The 15,613-nt window shown below is 29.3% G+C and overlaps 1 protein-coding gene across 1 annotated transcript in view; it reads right to left on the bottom strand.

The window, feature by feature from the left end:
* The window catches only part of LOC106478522 (zinc finger SWIM domain-containing protein 8-like), a 57,057-nt gene that overhangs the window by 39,561 nt on the left and 1,883 nt on the right, over nucleotides 1-15,613 (bottom strand). The window contains exons 2-5 of the mRNA XM_022382142.1: nucleotides 13,629-13,809; nucleotides 12,930-13,024; nucleotides 6,990-7,165; nucleotides 1,456-1,563 (exon numbers count right to left, since the gene is read on the bottom strand). Of these exons, the coding sequence (XP_022237850.1) occupies nucleotides 1,456-1,563; nucleotides 6,990-7,165; nucleotides 12,930-13,024; nucleotides 13,629-13,809 (560 nt within the window). The remainder of the gene's footprint in view (nucleotides 1-1,455; nucleotides 1,564-6,989; nucleotides 7,166-12,929; nucleotides 13,025-13,628; nucleotides 13,810-15,613) is intronic.

The following is a 15,613-nucleotide window of genomic DNA, read 5'->3' as shown; positions in this document are numbered from 1 at the left end:
TTAATTGACAGTAACCAAAAACAAATACAGCTACAACAATAATATAATGGGAAAATTGTATGTAATACGAGTATAGTCAAACAGTTTTGAGTCATTGATTATAAAAATAGAGAAAATGATAATAATAATAATGTAAAAATAAATAAAATTATAATGATAAAATTAATAATAATAATAAAATGTTAAAGGGGTAGGCACTTGACCTATTAATGAAAGGGTGTCTGGATTGAATCAAAAGTGATTCCTTATATTTTCTGTCGAGGAAATTGTCACAAGTTTCTAACATTTTGATAAAGGCGTAAAATGAAAAGTCGGGTACAAGTAATTAAATGTTTTTCTGAAGTTGTTTGTAGTCTTCATTAAATAATAGTACAAATATTACTTGCATTTTAACAAGCATACAGACGTACACAATATTATTTTCCTAAGCAAAAGAAGGTAAGTGATTTGTAAGAATCATTTTCATGTGACAGTACATCAGTATAATGGCTTAAAATATTTTAAATTTATTATTTTAAAACTCTGCTGAAAGCAACACTGGCTACTTTTCTGGGGCTCTCTCCCCAGTTTTCTATTAGTTTTCACTTTCATAATCATATTTGTTACTAAAAAAAATTGAACTAAAAGTCAGTTATTCTTGTTGACCATGGCAAACTGCATAAACCATTAGATTTACAGGACTGCGAAACATAATTAAAGTCAAGATACCGTGAGCCTAAAGACATGAGGTACATTACAGATAATATAAATTACAAAAACAAGACTTCGGAAAGAGTTACTTGAAAACTACATTCACTATAGTTAAAAAGACTGTGAACACACTTTGCAAATAATTTTACATCATTTATATATATTAACAAGGAATCAATATCAGTATTCAAGTCCTTATTTTTAGAAGGATTATTTAAGCTGTTGGAACAGCATCATCTTAGTGTTAACCATAACCCAGTTCCTGCTTATTTGGTCCAGAACTTTGAGAGATATGGGCATGAATATTCAATTAAAACCCAACTACTAACCAAGAAATTAAATTTCACAGACTGCCAGAAAATACCAGAAACCTGCCAAAAAAATGGAAGAATTCCATCAATGCTAAATGTTATTCTCACAAACAAGAAAAATCTCACAAGACTACAATTTAAGAAACTTGTGTGTTTTCTCACTGATTTTTTAGCATAGTTTTCTTGGTTTTAACATGTATAAATAAATTTTCTCACATATATTAAAAACACCAGACCTACTTACTTATAGATGGAATTTATACAGTGTATGTATTATCTACAAAATTGAGTATTATTTTAAACAGCTGATGAAGGTATATTACATGCAAGATAAAAAAAAATTAATTACCTGTAGAGGTAGATAAAGTACAAGTATTATTTACAAAACCTATAAATACCTGTTTAGGAATTTAGTGTTTATATTATCTATTTAAAACTTTATGGTTCTACTTACCTGTTGAGGGAGTTCACTGATCAGGTACTGAGCAAATTTCTGAAGCTGCTCTCTGTGGAGGCGAGATAGAGATTCTGACACTGGAGCTCGAAGCCGTACTTGGTTTGGCTACATGGGTTTAGTAATTAAAGTATTTGAGCTCATGATAATGTCATTTGTATTCTACTTCAAGTAATTATAAATTACAACAATTATAAAACCCAAACCAAGTTTGACTTTGTTACATCAATATTTCTAGTTTGAAAAAATTTTACAAAAGCAATATAATAAAATAAGCAAAAACTAATAAAATTATAAAAGTAATTAAAGGTCTACTTCAGTGATGTTACAAATAATTTTCTTTAAGCCTAAATTTTGTAAACAAAAATAAATAATTTAATGTCATTTAACTGATCATAAGTTATCAATCTTGATTCTATTTGAGAGGCTGTATTTACGTGAATACTGTTTTTCAAAACAAAACAATTAACATTAGCAAATCGGTTTGACAGAATATAAGCTAACATGATAAAACATCCAAAACTGAGTATAAATACGATATATAGTCTCTCTTTAAGCTCCAACCTAGTGACAACAGAATAAACCACAGAATTCCTATTTCTCACTCTCATGTGGTTACTTTTCAAAACTGTAAACAATTTATATTCAGAAAGTCATTACTTATTTCATTCTTTGTAATGATAATTCCCAGTTAAAAATGGTACATCTTACTTTAATTTCAAGGCAGTTCCAAAGATAATTTTTTTTAAGAGATAGTCTTGTAATCTTCCTAGTTTTGACACAGTAGCTGTGACCTTACTTTCAAGTGTAAAAAAGTAAAGTGAGAATACACTCAAACAAAAATTGGAATATAACATGTATATAATACAGATTTTTTGTACTTCAAATAAAAAAAACAATGAACAGAAAATTTCAGTTAAATCTGAACAAATTGACATATTTCAGTTTATTAATTACGAATAAGTACTTCAAAAATACTTACCAAAATTTCTTAACTGATTTTAACCTATCACATTTAGGCTTAGTGCTTTTGCACTTATTATGACCTTTTACAGTGTTACATCCAAACTTTAATTAAACAGTTTCATTATCAATGTATGTCAATATACTTAGCACAAAAACACAGTTTATAATTCAAATTTGTACATTATCTTAGAATTAGCTTTGTAATTAAAAAAAAATAAATTCAATATTCATCTTTTTATGTTACATGACATATTTGAGAACCAATTTCTCCCTTTCAAAATTTTATAACATCAAAAATAGACTGCTTTAGTTTCCAACAAATTAGAAAAATAAACTAAATAAATAAAAGCAAGAATCTAAAAGCTGAGTCTTCTACCTTTCTGAATTCTCGAAATACCAATAAATTTGCCAAACTCACATTTCTCTCTGCTTTTGAGATTGCTTTGCTAATCAACTTTTATGTGCCTGATTGACATTTTTATATTCAATAGGAAGAGAAGATTCTCCTCTACATAAAGCTCATTATGGCTATTTGATTTTTTGTGCCCATAGGATAACAGTCTGTTGTAGTTTCTTTGTGTGCTAACATCATACTCCTGCTCCAAACATCTAATGGAATGTTTTTAACTTGTTTATAAGTTATTTAAAAAGCCAGATAAAATAGAGTATTTTGGGAATGTTCTATTCTAGTGAGCAATATATTTTATTGTATTCTAAAATGGATATCTGAAAGCTACATAATTCTCTTTTGGACTAACAAACATGTGAGACTCAAAAAGACTTATGAAAAAGAACATCTTCAATTTTTATTTAGTAGCAAACTAGCTCAATTACACGGTAAGTACAACAAATCATTGCATAATAACCACAGCAAGTCCTTGTTTTTATGTATACAATTTATTTATTGCTATATATATAATTTTAATAAAAGTAACATGTAAAAACTAGTAACTTCTTAGCTTAGCCTAACAAAACTTTAGTATATATATATATATATATATAAATCATGAGTTCGAGCTTATGTGCATCATGTTCCTATTCTTTATTTTAACTCTATGTAAATAGCAAATGGACTTCTGGTGTGATTTATTGCTTTTGACAGAGGATAGTTCCTGCCCCAGTAGTACAAGCATGAGAATAAAACCATAAAATTAAAAGGAAGTTAATATATGAAACTGTTAAGATAAGTAATTCAGGAATTTCTGATAAATACTGCTGTTAGTGTAGAGGAAAAAAAGGTATCATTAATTTTCTTTCATATTTTCAACTTTTCATTTCACCATACATTGATGATTTCACTATAGTTAAAGTTAGGGTAGAGAAAAATATAAAAATATATATACACTTTTACCAAAAATAACTTTTATTATTTTCATTTAGGAGGTTCTAGAGGTTACACAACTGAAATACAAAAATTGCAAGATGAAAAGAAGAATCTTTACTCTTAAAATAAAGGTCACCTTTCATTCTGACTGACTCAGTAAAAGCTTCTACATTCAAAGAAAAATCTTTAGTAAAAATACTTTACAAAAAAATCTGATTTTTTGTGGACAACAGAATCGTAATTTTTAGTAAAAGAATGTCATGTTTTGTGAAGATATGCATTATAAGTTCACTAACATTGTTCCAGATATACTACATTAATCAGTATTTATACCACTGTACCTTGAAAATATGTAACTAGGACTTCATATATTATAAGCATGCTGGTTAGTTTTTCAAGCAAGTTGACTTTTTCCAATGTTTTTTTTCCGTTCCTTCAAAGCTTTCTCACACTTGGATGTCTCATTTTAAATCAGAATATATGCTAATGATAATGTGTTTTTCAATACCTTTCAACTGCATAAAGACTTCCTTCCCTTCCTCTACTGTTCACATTATACTATATTCTCAGAAGAAAATTCAGAAATTTCATAAACATTAAAGTTTTTGTTCAGAGTTCACTGAAATCAACCCAAAATCAAATGTTGTAGTTATTCATTTATTGCTATGTATAAAATAAAATAAAACTTTTTTTATTGAATAAATTTCAATTCTAAAGTATCTATTTTTTAAATATATGAAAGAATAACTACAAGCTGATTTTCAAAAAAGTTTTACATTCAATGGTGCAATTTCATCCTTGAGGCAGGAAGTTCACATCTAAGCATGGTAGAGTTAATTAATGGTTGATAAAGCCTAAGCAAAGCATCAGTGAATGGAAGATATATGAGGAGATGTGTTGTAGCACTTAGAAATAAATAAATAACATATCCTTAAGATTTCTCTCTCCTGCTGGTCTGACTTCCTCAGCTGGTGTATGGTTGCTTAACCATATTCAGCTTATTATCAAACAGCTGGTTCTTTATAATAAATAAACTTAGTATTCAAAAAAAATTGTTCAACTTTGAAGTCTAAATTCAAGGGAGGTCTAGTTCAATCTACACTTTGATCAACCTATATTATTAGGTTATACTTTGTACAAAGAAACAATGTAATATGATAGATTAAAACTTTGGCTTTCTATTGGTTATGAATAATATAGTATTAAATGTCAGAGAAAACTACTGACAATTTGTTAAAGAGAGGATGAGACAGGTGGGCATGGCAAGAGGGGTTTGATTTTTAGTTTATGGTTCCGTAAACAAATAAGACTGAAAGCTATAAAAATTATGACTTGCCTGAGTAATAACTATATTATAATAAGTGATTTACATTAAATTCTATACTTCTAAGAGTGGTGGTAAATAAATTAGAGAAACGGGAAGACCTAGAGAGTACATATCACAATTCTCATATTAGGCAAAATTGAGGAATTTTTATTTAATATTGGCTTAGAAAATTAAGAACTTAAAGTTGATATAATATTAAAATTTAGATTATTAGCTACATTTTGATGCCAAGTTTATTCATACACTATGATAATTAAGTAGTTGAATTAAATTTTGAATGTAACTCAGCAAAACCTTGTGATATGCACAGAAAAGGTGCCTGTATAAAAAAAAAAGAGTTAAAACAGTGATAACAGATCATTCAATTACTTATTTAAATTAGTGTTACATAAACCTGACAACAGCCACAGTAGGAAGGGTGAAACGTCATTAAGAAAAAAAAACAAATATTTCACACCATCGACATGAGTAGCCTCACTCATTTAAAAATGTAATTTCTCTTGACCATAATAAATGAAATATTTCACCTGTGTCTTTGAGAATACTCTTAATCTTAATAATTTTAAGTTACAATAAAACTTTTACAATACGTGTGAAAAATATATATATATATATATTTTTTGACAAAGATATATATTACAGGAATGTGTGTGAACTGGGCATCCTTTTGAAAGAATAGGAAATAAAACATGAAATTTATAACAACAGATATTATGATTTCCTAAAATATTAGGATCAGCAATATAGAGTCAAAACTTCCAAATTTTATTTTCCTCCCATAATATGAAATACATGACAGGTATCACTTGGTTTAGAACTACACAGAACACTACCTTAGAAAAATAGTAGTATGCCAAATAAACTATATCATGCCAATATCTAAGTTCAGGATACAGATTTTGTTGTTCACAGCTATTTAACTAGACATATGTATTACAAAGCCATAGCAATTAAATTTGTTTGACTTTTATTGATGATTAAGAAAATGAAATTCAGTGTCACCTCATTCTGATCTTTTCTGTCTGTTTGTTGTATTTCACACACACACACAAAATACATAAGGGGTATCTGTGCTAGCCATCCCTATTTTTGATGTGATAGACTACAGAGAAGGCAGCTAGTCAAATCTACCTACCACCAATTCATAGGTTACTCTTGTGAGACCCAGTAGTGGGATTTGATTATCATACTTATAATACACCCACCCCAAAGTGAGGGGCATCATTTTTGATTTTGTTTTTGGCAGTAATTGGACATGAAACATGCAACATCAGCTTTATGATCTGGCACGCTAACTACCAGGACACACTCGCTCCACACAAATATATCTATACTGGTACCTTAACTCTCTCACTACGGAGTCAGTCAATTCATGTTACCTTTTGTACTTGTGTAAAGTCTTTATAAATGTAATACTTATAACTCTCAATAAATTGGGTACACCTTCATGAAATTTGGCAGTCTTTCAGTTAATATTACAAGTCTTTCACATATAAACTTTTTAGTGAAGTATTTTTAATAAAATAAAATAAAGATTTCTCTGTGAATATATTGAGTATTTGTTTTGAATAGTCTGTGTGCAAAGAATTTTCATGTTACATCTAAAAATACTTTTTGTTTCTCAAAAATATCAAATTTCCTTTTTATAATCCCTAAAACCTTCGAAATGTATTTCCAACGTTTTTTTTCAGTAGAACTTTATAGTTTATCTGTTATTTTCTCTATCTCGAAATGGGATCAGTCAATTCGACTGACCTCATAACCATCAAAAAAAAAAAACAAAACCAAAATATACCTAAATTAACCTTTTTTTTCTTTGAGTTATGCACAGTAAAGGGTATCCAGGTTGATAGGGTTAATGGCTGCTGTATTAACAGTAATTGTTATAAAACATTAGAAATGAAGTTCATGACTTACTTGATGTATTCTTTGAAGACAAACAGCAACAACATGGGAACACCAAGATGCTGCACTATTACATGTGCAGGTACAGGATGTAATTCGACAACGATCAAATGTTACAGCTACGCTATACGAGCCTTTACAAATTGGTGGGTTCTGAGAAGGGAGAACTGTTGCACTTAAATGAAACCCTGAAATAAAATGATACAATGATAAAATAATATATAACACATAATGTTAAACAGATAAACAATGAAAAACATTTTTAATTCAGGCCAATCTATGGTCTTCAAAAAGTTGTCTCTACATGTTTTGACGTTTTAATGTCATTATCAAAAGTGAAATTGCAAAACATAATAATGTCATATGTATATTTTTACACACGACATAACAGTTCATCGAATGGCTCCGAGTTTTTCATTTTTTTCAAATACAAATTTTTAGGTCATAGCTCCATCATCTCTTGACCAATTTAAGATCTAATTGCAGTTTTGGACTCAGGAGGTCAAACCCTTTCGAATGATGTACTTGAACACACTCATATATTAATTCACTCTAATCCTGCATAAAATAATTTCAATTTGAGGGTATGTTGAGATCCTAATGAATAATAAAATTGATTCAGATATAAATGCACCTAACACCTGGTATTGGTGGTGCACAAAAATATAGCTAATAAAAAGGTCTCATAGATTAATTTACTATAATCTTGCCTAAAAGAATTTCAAGTGCTACAGTTATTGAGGATTCCCTCTTATTTTAACTAGGTCATGAAACCTGTGTGCAGGTTTACTACTACTGCCAAATTCTTGCTCAGATATTTACTGGACATTTGTCTCTTATTAATTCACAATCTTATCTTATACTTTATTATTTCCAAAGATTCATGGATGTTATTGGCTGTGCCATTATTACTGTTTCTTGTACATGCTCTGCTCTGGTAGAATTTTCAATCTTTAATTCTTAAACATTCCTTATGTTCTGCTAAACAAAATTTTAAATTGCATTTTGTCTGTCTGTCCAACATAAATATTTACACACTCACATTCAACTTTATAAATTCCAGCTGTTTCCATTAACTATATGACATCTTTAGCATTACCTAAAAGTTGTTTTATCTTAGTTATTGGTTTAAATATAGTGTAAAATATTTGTTGTTTTTTAAACACTTTAAATAAACTAGCAGTTAAATCTGGAACATATAGGAAGCTAAACATTCCATTTTGATTTTATCATAACTAGATTTTAAAGTAATACTTTGATCCATTATTACAACATTAGTTAACTTCTTAACTGCTCTATCTACAATAGTTGGGTTTAATCTTCTTTCAACTGCTGTATATTTCATTAGTAAGAACTCGTTTTTCAATTCCTCTTGTTTTGTACATATTAAAAATTCTGTAAATATGAGTGTAAAACAGACATTTTTTTGTTTTAGTATGACATAATTCCTGGTGTGATGGCATAAGAACAGATAAGATTTCCAATAAATATGTTTGTAAATTAACTTGATCATTCCTTTCTACCAATACATCTAGAAAAGGCAGGCTATTATTTGTATACATGTTTCTATTGTATTTAAATAGCATGCAAACTCTGTTAATACCTTGTTACCATATCTGCACACTAAGAATGTGTTATCTACATACCTTATCCAAATGTAAGTTTTACATTCTACATCATTTATGGCTTTTGTTTCAAATTATGAGTTTTCAATAAGAAGTTGTACAAGAGCATGTAAATTATACTTTACTCACTGTATACTTCTGTAAAAGAATTTTGTTCAATACCAGGACTTATCAGGCCAGACTACATGCAATATACAGTCTTAGTTGAAAGATTATTTATAGCAGTCATTTGAACATCTGTATACAAGCAGTTCAGTCATTCTTATTGACCTAGTAATCATCATGTAACTATGGAAGCATAATTATCCTGAACTTTATGAAATCTGACAAGCTTTTAGCAAGCATTACAAGTTTGTCGGACACAAAAAAAAAATCAGATTTTTTAATTAAGTATTTTTAACAAAGATTTGCCTAGGAATTTTCTATGCTGTTACCGAGTCAGCCTAAGTGTAAGCTAATTTTCATGTTAAGAATAAAAATATATTTTTCACCTTACAGTTTTCATATTTAATTTGCACAATCTCTAGAACCTCCTAAATAAATACCAAATTTTGTTTTCAGTAAAACTTTATATTTCATCCATTATTTTCTCTACCTTGATTGACACCATATACGGGATCAGCTCATTTGGCAGACATTGTTACCATGTAAAATATGGAAACCAAATCTAAATTACCCTTTTCTTTCTTTCTAGAATGACTGCATATTAAAACGGACAGTTATTTATCCAAAGATCTTCAGTCATCTAACTTTTTCACAATTGCTTTCATTTAATTTTATTGCTCTGTGAACTGCATCTAACCACTAAACTAGTATAACAATACAATAAATTATCCCACAAAACCACAGTGAAAGTTACAGTACACAAAGTATTGAATCACATCATGCATGAGCAAGCTCGTGTGCATTCATCATTCAGAAATGTTTCACTTTTTTGTTTGCATTTTTTTATCTAGCCTAATAAGTGTCTAATTTTTACATTTTAGTTACATTTACAATAATAAGTAAAACATATACTGAAAAAACAAAACATTTAGTACTTACATGTGGGTGTTGTGCTCTTTTTGCAGTTGAAGTCTCAATACAAATTAACACTAATTTTTGGTAGGGTTGTTGTTAGTACAGTACAAAATATTTATTTCAAATATTCAATTTAGAGCACAAAATAATAAGACACACATAAAATACGATCTCCTATAACTATAATAAATTAATTGGCTTTCTAATTAAGCTATAAGTAGTTTTAAAATAGTCTTTCGCTGGTTGAGGTGACTCTGGGATAGTAAAGAATGAAACTGAAGACAAAATTATTCATATACTGTTCTCAGAATGGGCTTGCCTTATAAGGAGTTCAGTATATTAATATTTTACTTCTATTGGTTAATAATAATCCAATAGCAAATGGTAGAGTAAATTAGTGACTTTTTTGAAAGCAAGATGTGCTATAAGAGAAATGGCAATGTGGTCACCAGTTTATTGCTTATATTTCTGTAAAGCAAGAAGCTTAAAGGCTATAATTTTACATTTTAGTTCAGAGACATTTAACTTACACTTGTGTATTTTCCAGGAAACTCAGAAAGCTTTGTAAAAAGAAAATCTCAAATGGACAATTCAGAGCAAAGAAATGACACATGACGCAGAAGAGATGTGAAGACTGACAATTTATTTAAATATTTTCTTTTGAAATTAAGAAATTGAAAAACATTAACATTTGAATAACAAACAATGTTTTGATACCAATTTTATGGACATACACTGATAATAAAGCTATTTAATTAAAACTTTGAATGTAACTCCTAAAAAAGTCATGACATGTGACTTTGACTCACCTGTCTCAAGGTGTAAAACACTTGAGCTGTCATTATGTAACATTTAGTATTAACATATTACAACTATCATTCCCTACCTGCCAGCTAAGTCAAATACAGCTTGTATTTAATCCTCATGAAATGCAATTAATGAATGGCAATGAACAACTTCAATACATACCTATTTTTGTAAAGAGGAATATTTAATCATTAAGAATAAACCACTGAGCAATAAGTTTTAAAAACAAGTTTTTTGTCATGTCTCATAAACTGGTCATGGATACAAACACAATTGTACAGATCTACAAAAACAAAATATCATGAACTATGCGAGTGGTTCATAATAGGGATCACCCATTTGTCTTTCTTATTATATAAAATTGTTCTGCCAGCCTACAGCAAAAATGTTTGAGTATTGTAATAAAACCTGGGCAATAATACTATATGTATCGTTGCACACTGTGTAGGGTAGTTTTTAAGTTTATTTGACTACCTAGCAAATAACTGGCTGTATAACCATTGACATCCAATCATTTTAATGTAGTTATGGTTTATATGTACCTCATAATCTACTACATGCATATGTATGTAGCTATGTGCAGGCCATGGATACAAGTTAATGTTCATATGGCAGGCATGACACATGTACCATAGTGGTTACTAACTTATTGTTGCAACTGTATTTATGTCACTTATCAAAATGTCATACAAATGTCTAGGATCTCTTCCACAACAGAAATCTTTAAGCTGTAGTTTAAAAGATAGCACCAAGATCACTTTCGAGCATTGGATCGGCAATCACACTGATGGCTGATGGTAAATGTTGAATTATAGCTAACACTGCACTGACTGTGAATTTTATAGACACTGCAGATAGAGTAACCATTCTTGGAGCTAACTATAAGGAGTTGCAAGAATCGTGCAAGCAGGAGATAGTGAAAATTATGGCAATTCTAGGCGAAAGTGAAGCAGAAACTTTGTAGCTATATATTCTATTTAGAAAATATTTAGTTTCAGATAAAGAATGCAGCAGCAACAGCCCACCAGAGTTTAGGGTCATCACGGTGGAAGAGGGTTGAAACTGTCACAACCCAAACTCCATCAGAAATTGAAGGGGGAGAAAAGGTATATAAATGTAATCACTTCATAACTGTTAATTAACATGTTTTGAACTTGTAGTGTACAGAATGTCACTAACAGGAAACCTGGCCAGCTAGAGCAAAACCATGACTGGCCTCACTATGGCCAGTGGAAAGGAGGAAGAGAAAGGGGGAAATATGAAAACTATAGGAAATATTTTAGAATGCTTATTTATATACATATGCTATTATACTATGGCACATTGTTCTACATTTGCATTGAATATATATACATGCATCTATACAACTTGAAAAATTCAAATGGCTATCTATATACATAGCTTTAAAATAAAAAAAAACTATAAAGTTTGCACGTATATTTATTAGGGGTGCATATCTCATCATAGTAGTCGATATGATACGTATCTAGATATTGATGTTGTGATACGATACGTATCTAAATACAAAAGTTTTTACCAAGGGTTTGTTACAAAGTTTGACAGTCTTGTATGTAATTTATTATCTATATTACTAACATTGTCTTATTTAAGTACTTCACACTTTACAGTGCTTTTTCAAATTCTCAGGTTTGATCAATTAAATGGCAGCTGACAAGAGAAGTAAAATAAAAAAAGTTAATATCTGTCTATCTACTTTATTGTTAATTTGTTATGTTACTTTGCATGTAATGTTTTTGATAAAAGAAATGATGACAACATGTAGTACTCAATACTCATCTTTTATTGAATCATTAATTTTTGGCAAAAATACTTTATTAGAAATTCTGATTTTTTTCTGTACAAAATACTTATAATGTTTACTGAAAGTTTACCAAATTTCGTGAAGATACATAAACCGTATTGTATCAGACAATGTATCAATACAATCATATTAAGGCTTCATGATATGATATGAGTATCGTATTGCCACACCTTTAATATATATGCATTGCACCTGCATGCATGTATAAAACTCATGCAGTTACAAAATCCAGTCCATGCTCCATTCCAGTATTGTTCAGTAGTCCCTACAATCCAATATTTACAGACACCCCATATAGCTACAGGGTATAAATATAGTAGCTATATATATTTTACAAGCATATATATATCACATGGTATGTTGAATACCATACATCATAGTGATCATACATGTAGTACCACTATCAATGGTAACATTGGTGCAATGATATCAGGAGCAATAGCCATCCAATATGCATGAAGTCAGTCCAAAAATTGTCATTTTTCCCAAGAGAGCATCATACACCAACTACACATTTTATTAAACTAAAATGTTTCAAATAGAACAATATTGCTATTATACAGATTTATACTCATGGTAGACAAAAAACACACTAAAGATCCCTATTCCCAATTTTAAAATTATCAATTTTTAATAATCTTGTAATAAATATGTATTAATAAACTTTATGAAACATACCTATTTGTAGTAGCTCTTTTACAGCTCTTGCTTTGAAAAGATGCTCTCCTCTTTGGAATTCATCTGCACTTCCATTTGCCAAACAAGAATATAACCTGTACATAAAGAAAAAATATCATGAAGATACTGAAAAAACCAAACAATTATGAAAAAGTAAAATTACACCATACCTGCCCATTTGTAATATTGTACACATACATATATATCCACTTTTTTCAAAAAGCAAATATGTATATATTTATTCACATTTATTAAAGAATTTAAAACATAGGTTTCACAATTTAATAACCATTATTTCCAAGTGGCAGAGAATGGCAATTTTAATACATTTGTGTTTATTACACCATAAAGACACACTTTTATTCTTCACACAATAAATTAGCTAGATTTTGGTAATATTACTGCCCTATCATTAAAGCATTATGATTATAAAATGTACAATATATAATCTTTATAAGCTTGAAGATAACTTTTGTGTTCAAAATCATATCTAATTCCAAAATTACCAAAAAAAAAGAAATATCTTCTCTACTTTAGAAATGTAAATTAATAAACAGACCAACTATAAATTATTAGAACAAATTTCATTTTATACCAAAGCAGTAAACACAAATTTTAATTATACTTGAATGACATAGCATCATCATCATAAGACAATAAGTTTTTGTTGAAAAAATACAAAGAACAGGTTAAAGATACCTAATGTCTTCTTCATTTTCAGGAAAACTCCAGAATGCTATACGCAGTTGCAACTGTTCCGGTACAGGAGGATAGACTCTCTCTACGACTTCAAAGGGAATGTTAGCTGCAACCTCCTTTGCTGCTAGCTCCACCAGAGACAAATGCTGTCCTTCTGCAAGTAGATTTGTGACTAGCTCAACTTTAAAAAGTAAGTAATTCAAATTATACTACACAAAGTTTTCCTACAGTGGTTTATAAAATACATTGTTAAACATATAGTTTGATTTTTATCATTAAAGAAAGCAAATGAAACAATGAAAGACTAATACTGTGGCACACTAATAAATGCATGCTTTGTACTAACAAGGCCAATTTAGTTCTAACACTCTCAAGATCAGATAAATGTCACTGATATCCTCTGAATTTTCCCTTTTCACAGTGGAAATACTTAAAATAAAAGACACTAATTTTAGTAGTTGCTTTAGTTATCAATCAGAACATTCCATTTTATATATCCAATCAGTTTCAAGTTGTTTGGTAATCAAGTACACATTTCTTTTGATATTTTGTCTGACTCACTCCTTCCAGTTACAAATCATAAAAAATACTAAAACAAGATTTATTGGCAACCTACAACTTCATCTTACTGCTACCTTTAATAGACACTGTTTAATAACATTTGTCATCAATATTCTTGGTAAAAATCAATTTATAGATAATTATTGTAGTTCCTTTTCAATTATACATTAATTTATTATTGTGTGCTGTCTGAATACAATAAACTTAATATATTCAAAAATAAAAGACCTGTTACTTATAAAACTCACTAAACCTAATAACACAAGTTTGATATCTTGTCACAGAAGAATATTCTTGTGGTTTCCAAACAGATATAATTAAAGCCAAAAACATTCTCAAGAAAAAACAAAAAAAATTTCTAAAGTAACAAAAAATTTTCAGATTTGTAAGTTTTATGTTAGAATCCTTTGTACAACCCAATGCAAGTTCCTGGTAGCTAATATGTTGACAAACCACAAATTACTGCTACAACTATTCTGTATACCTTATACCAATGTAGATAAATAATAATCTCTTTTATCCAATCATTTTTAGCCATTTGCTCTAACTATGTTCAAAGCTAAGCTTAATTAGTAATTATTCAGACGACATGCTGAGAAATCATAGTGACAACATAGGATTCCGACAGACAAGGATGGAAAACTCATTACATTTCCAAAGGATGATAATTTCTTAACAAATAAAAGCTTTAAGTTGGGGTGAGCAGAAATACTGGAAAATTGATGAATGTTTTGTTTACAAGAAAAATTTCTCACAGCTGTGCAGAAATTAACATTTGAACTTATATTTTTTTGTTTATTTCAAATGATGATTTTTTTTAAAACTTAGTTGCATTAGCAGTTGGACCACACAAAGACAGTTCTGGGAACTGAGCTACACTGATTACTGCAGAAACCCTTCACAGGCTGATTAATCACAAGAGTTTGGGTTCAAAATGCTCAATTAAAAGAAGAAAAAATAACCAATTTTAGCAAATATCTAACCAGCCTTACAACTTTTTAGTCCTAAAACTTACCAAAATTGATTATTCTGTACTTACGATTTTATAAACAAACAAAAAATAGGATCAATTACACAGGCCTGCAAATTTAAACTTCATACACAAAAGTTGTTTTGGTTTTTATAACGGATTTTCCATTATTCAGCTATGCAGATTTTGAATATAACATTCATCTTTTTCTATCACGTAAGGGGTTTTTACAAATTAGGAAAAAAAACAACTCTTACTTAAATCAAATTATTATTTCGTTTACCACAATGAACATTTTTTATTATGTGTTTTTCTCGTGGGTTCTAGAACAATCAATAAAACTCTCACATCGCGATTGGTTGAGAAAAATCTATAGCTAGTGGTCATCAACATTTTAAGCATAACAAAATGTGACCCAATTTCAATGAAAATTATTCACTTATGTAAAAGTACA

The sequence above is a fragment of the Limulus polyphemus genome, unplaced genomic scaffold (genome assembly GCF_000517525.1).
Source record: "Limulus polyphemus unplaced genomic scaffold, Limulus_polyphemus-2.1.2 Scaffold220, whole genome shotgun sequence".
In the NCBI taxonomy this organism is placed as follows: Eukaryota; Metazoa; Arthropoda; class Merostomata; order Xiphosura; family Limulidae; genus Limulus; species Limulus polyphemus.
This window is presented reverse-complemented; position numbering and strand designations above follow the sequence as displayed.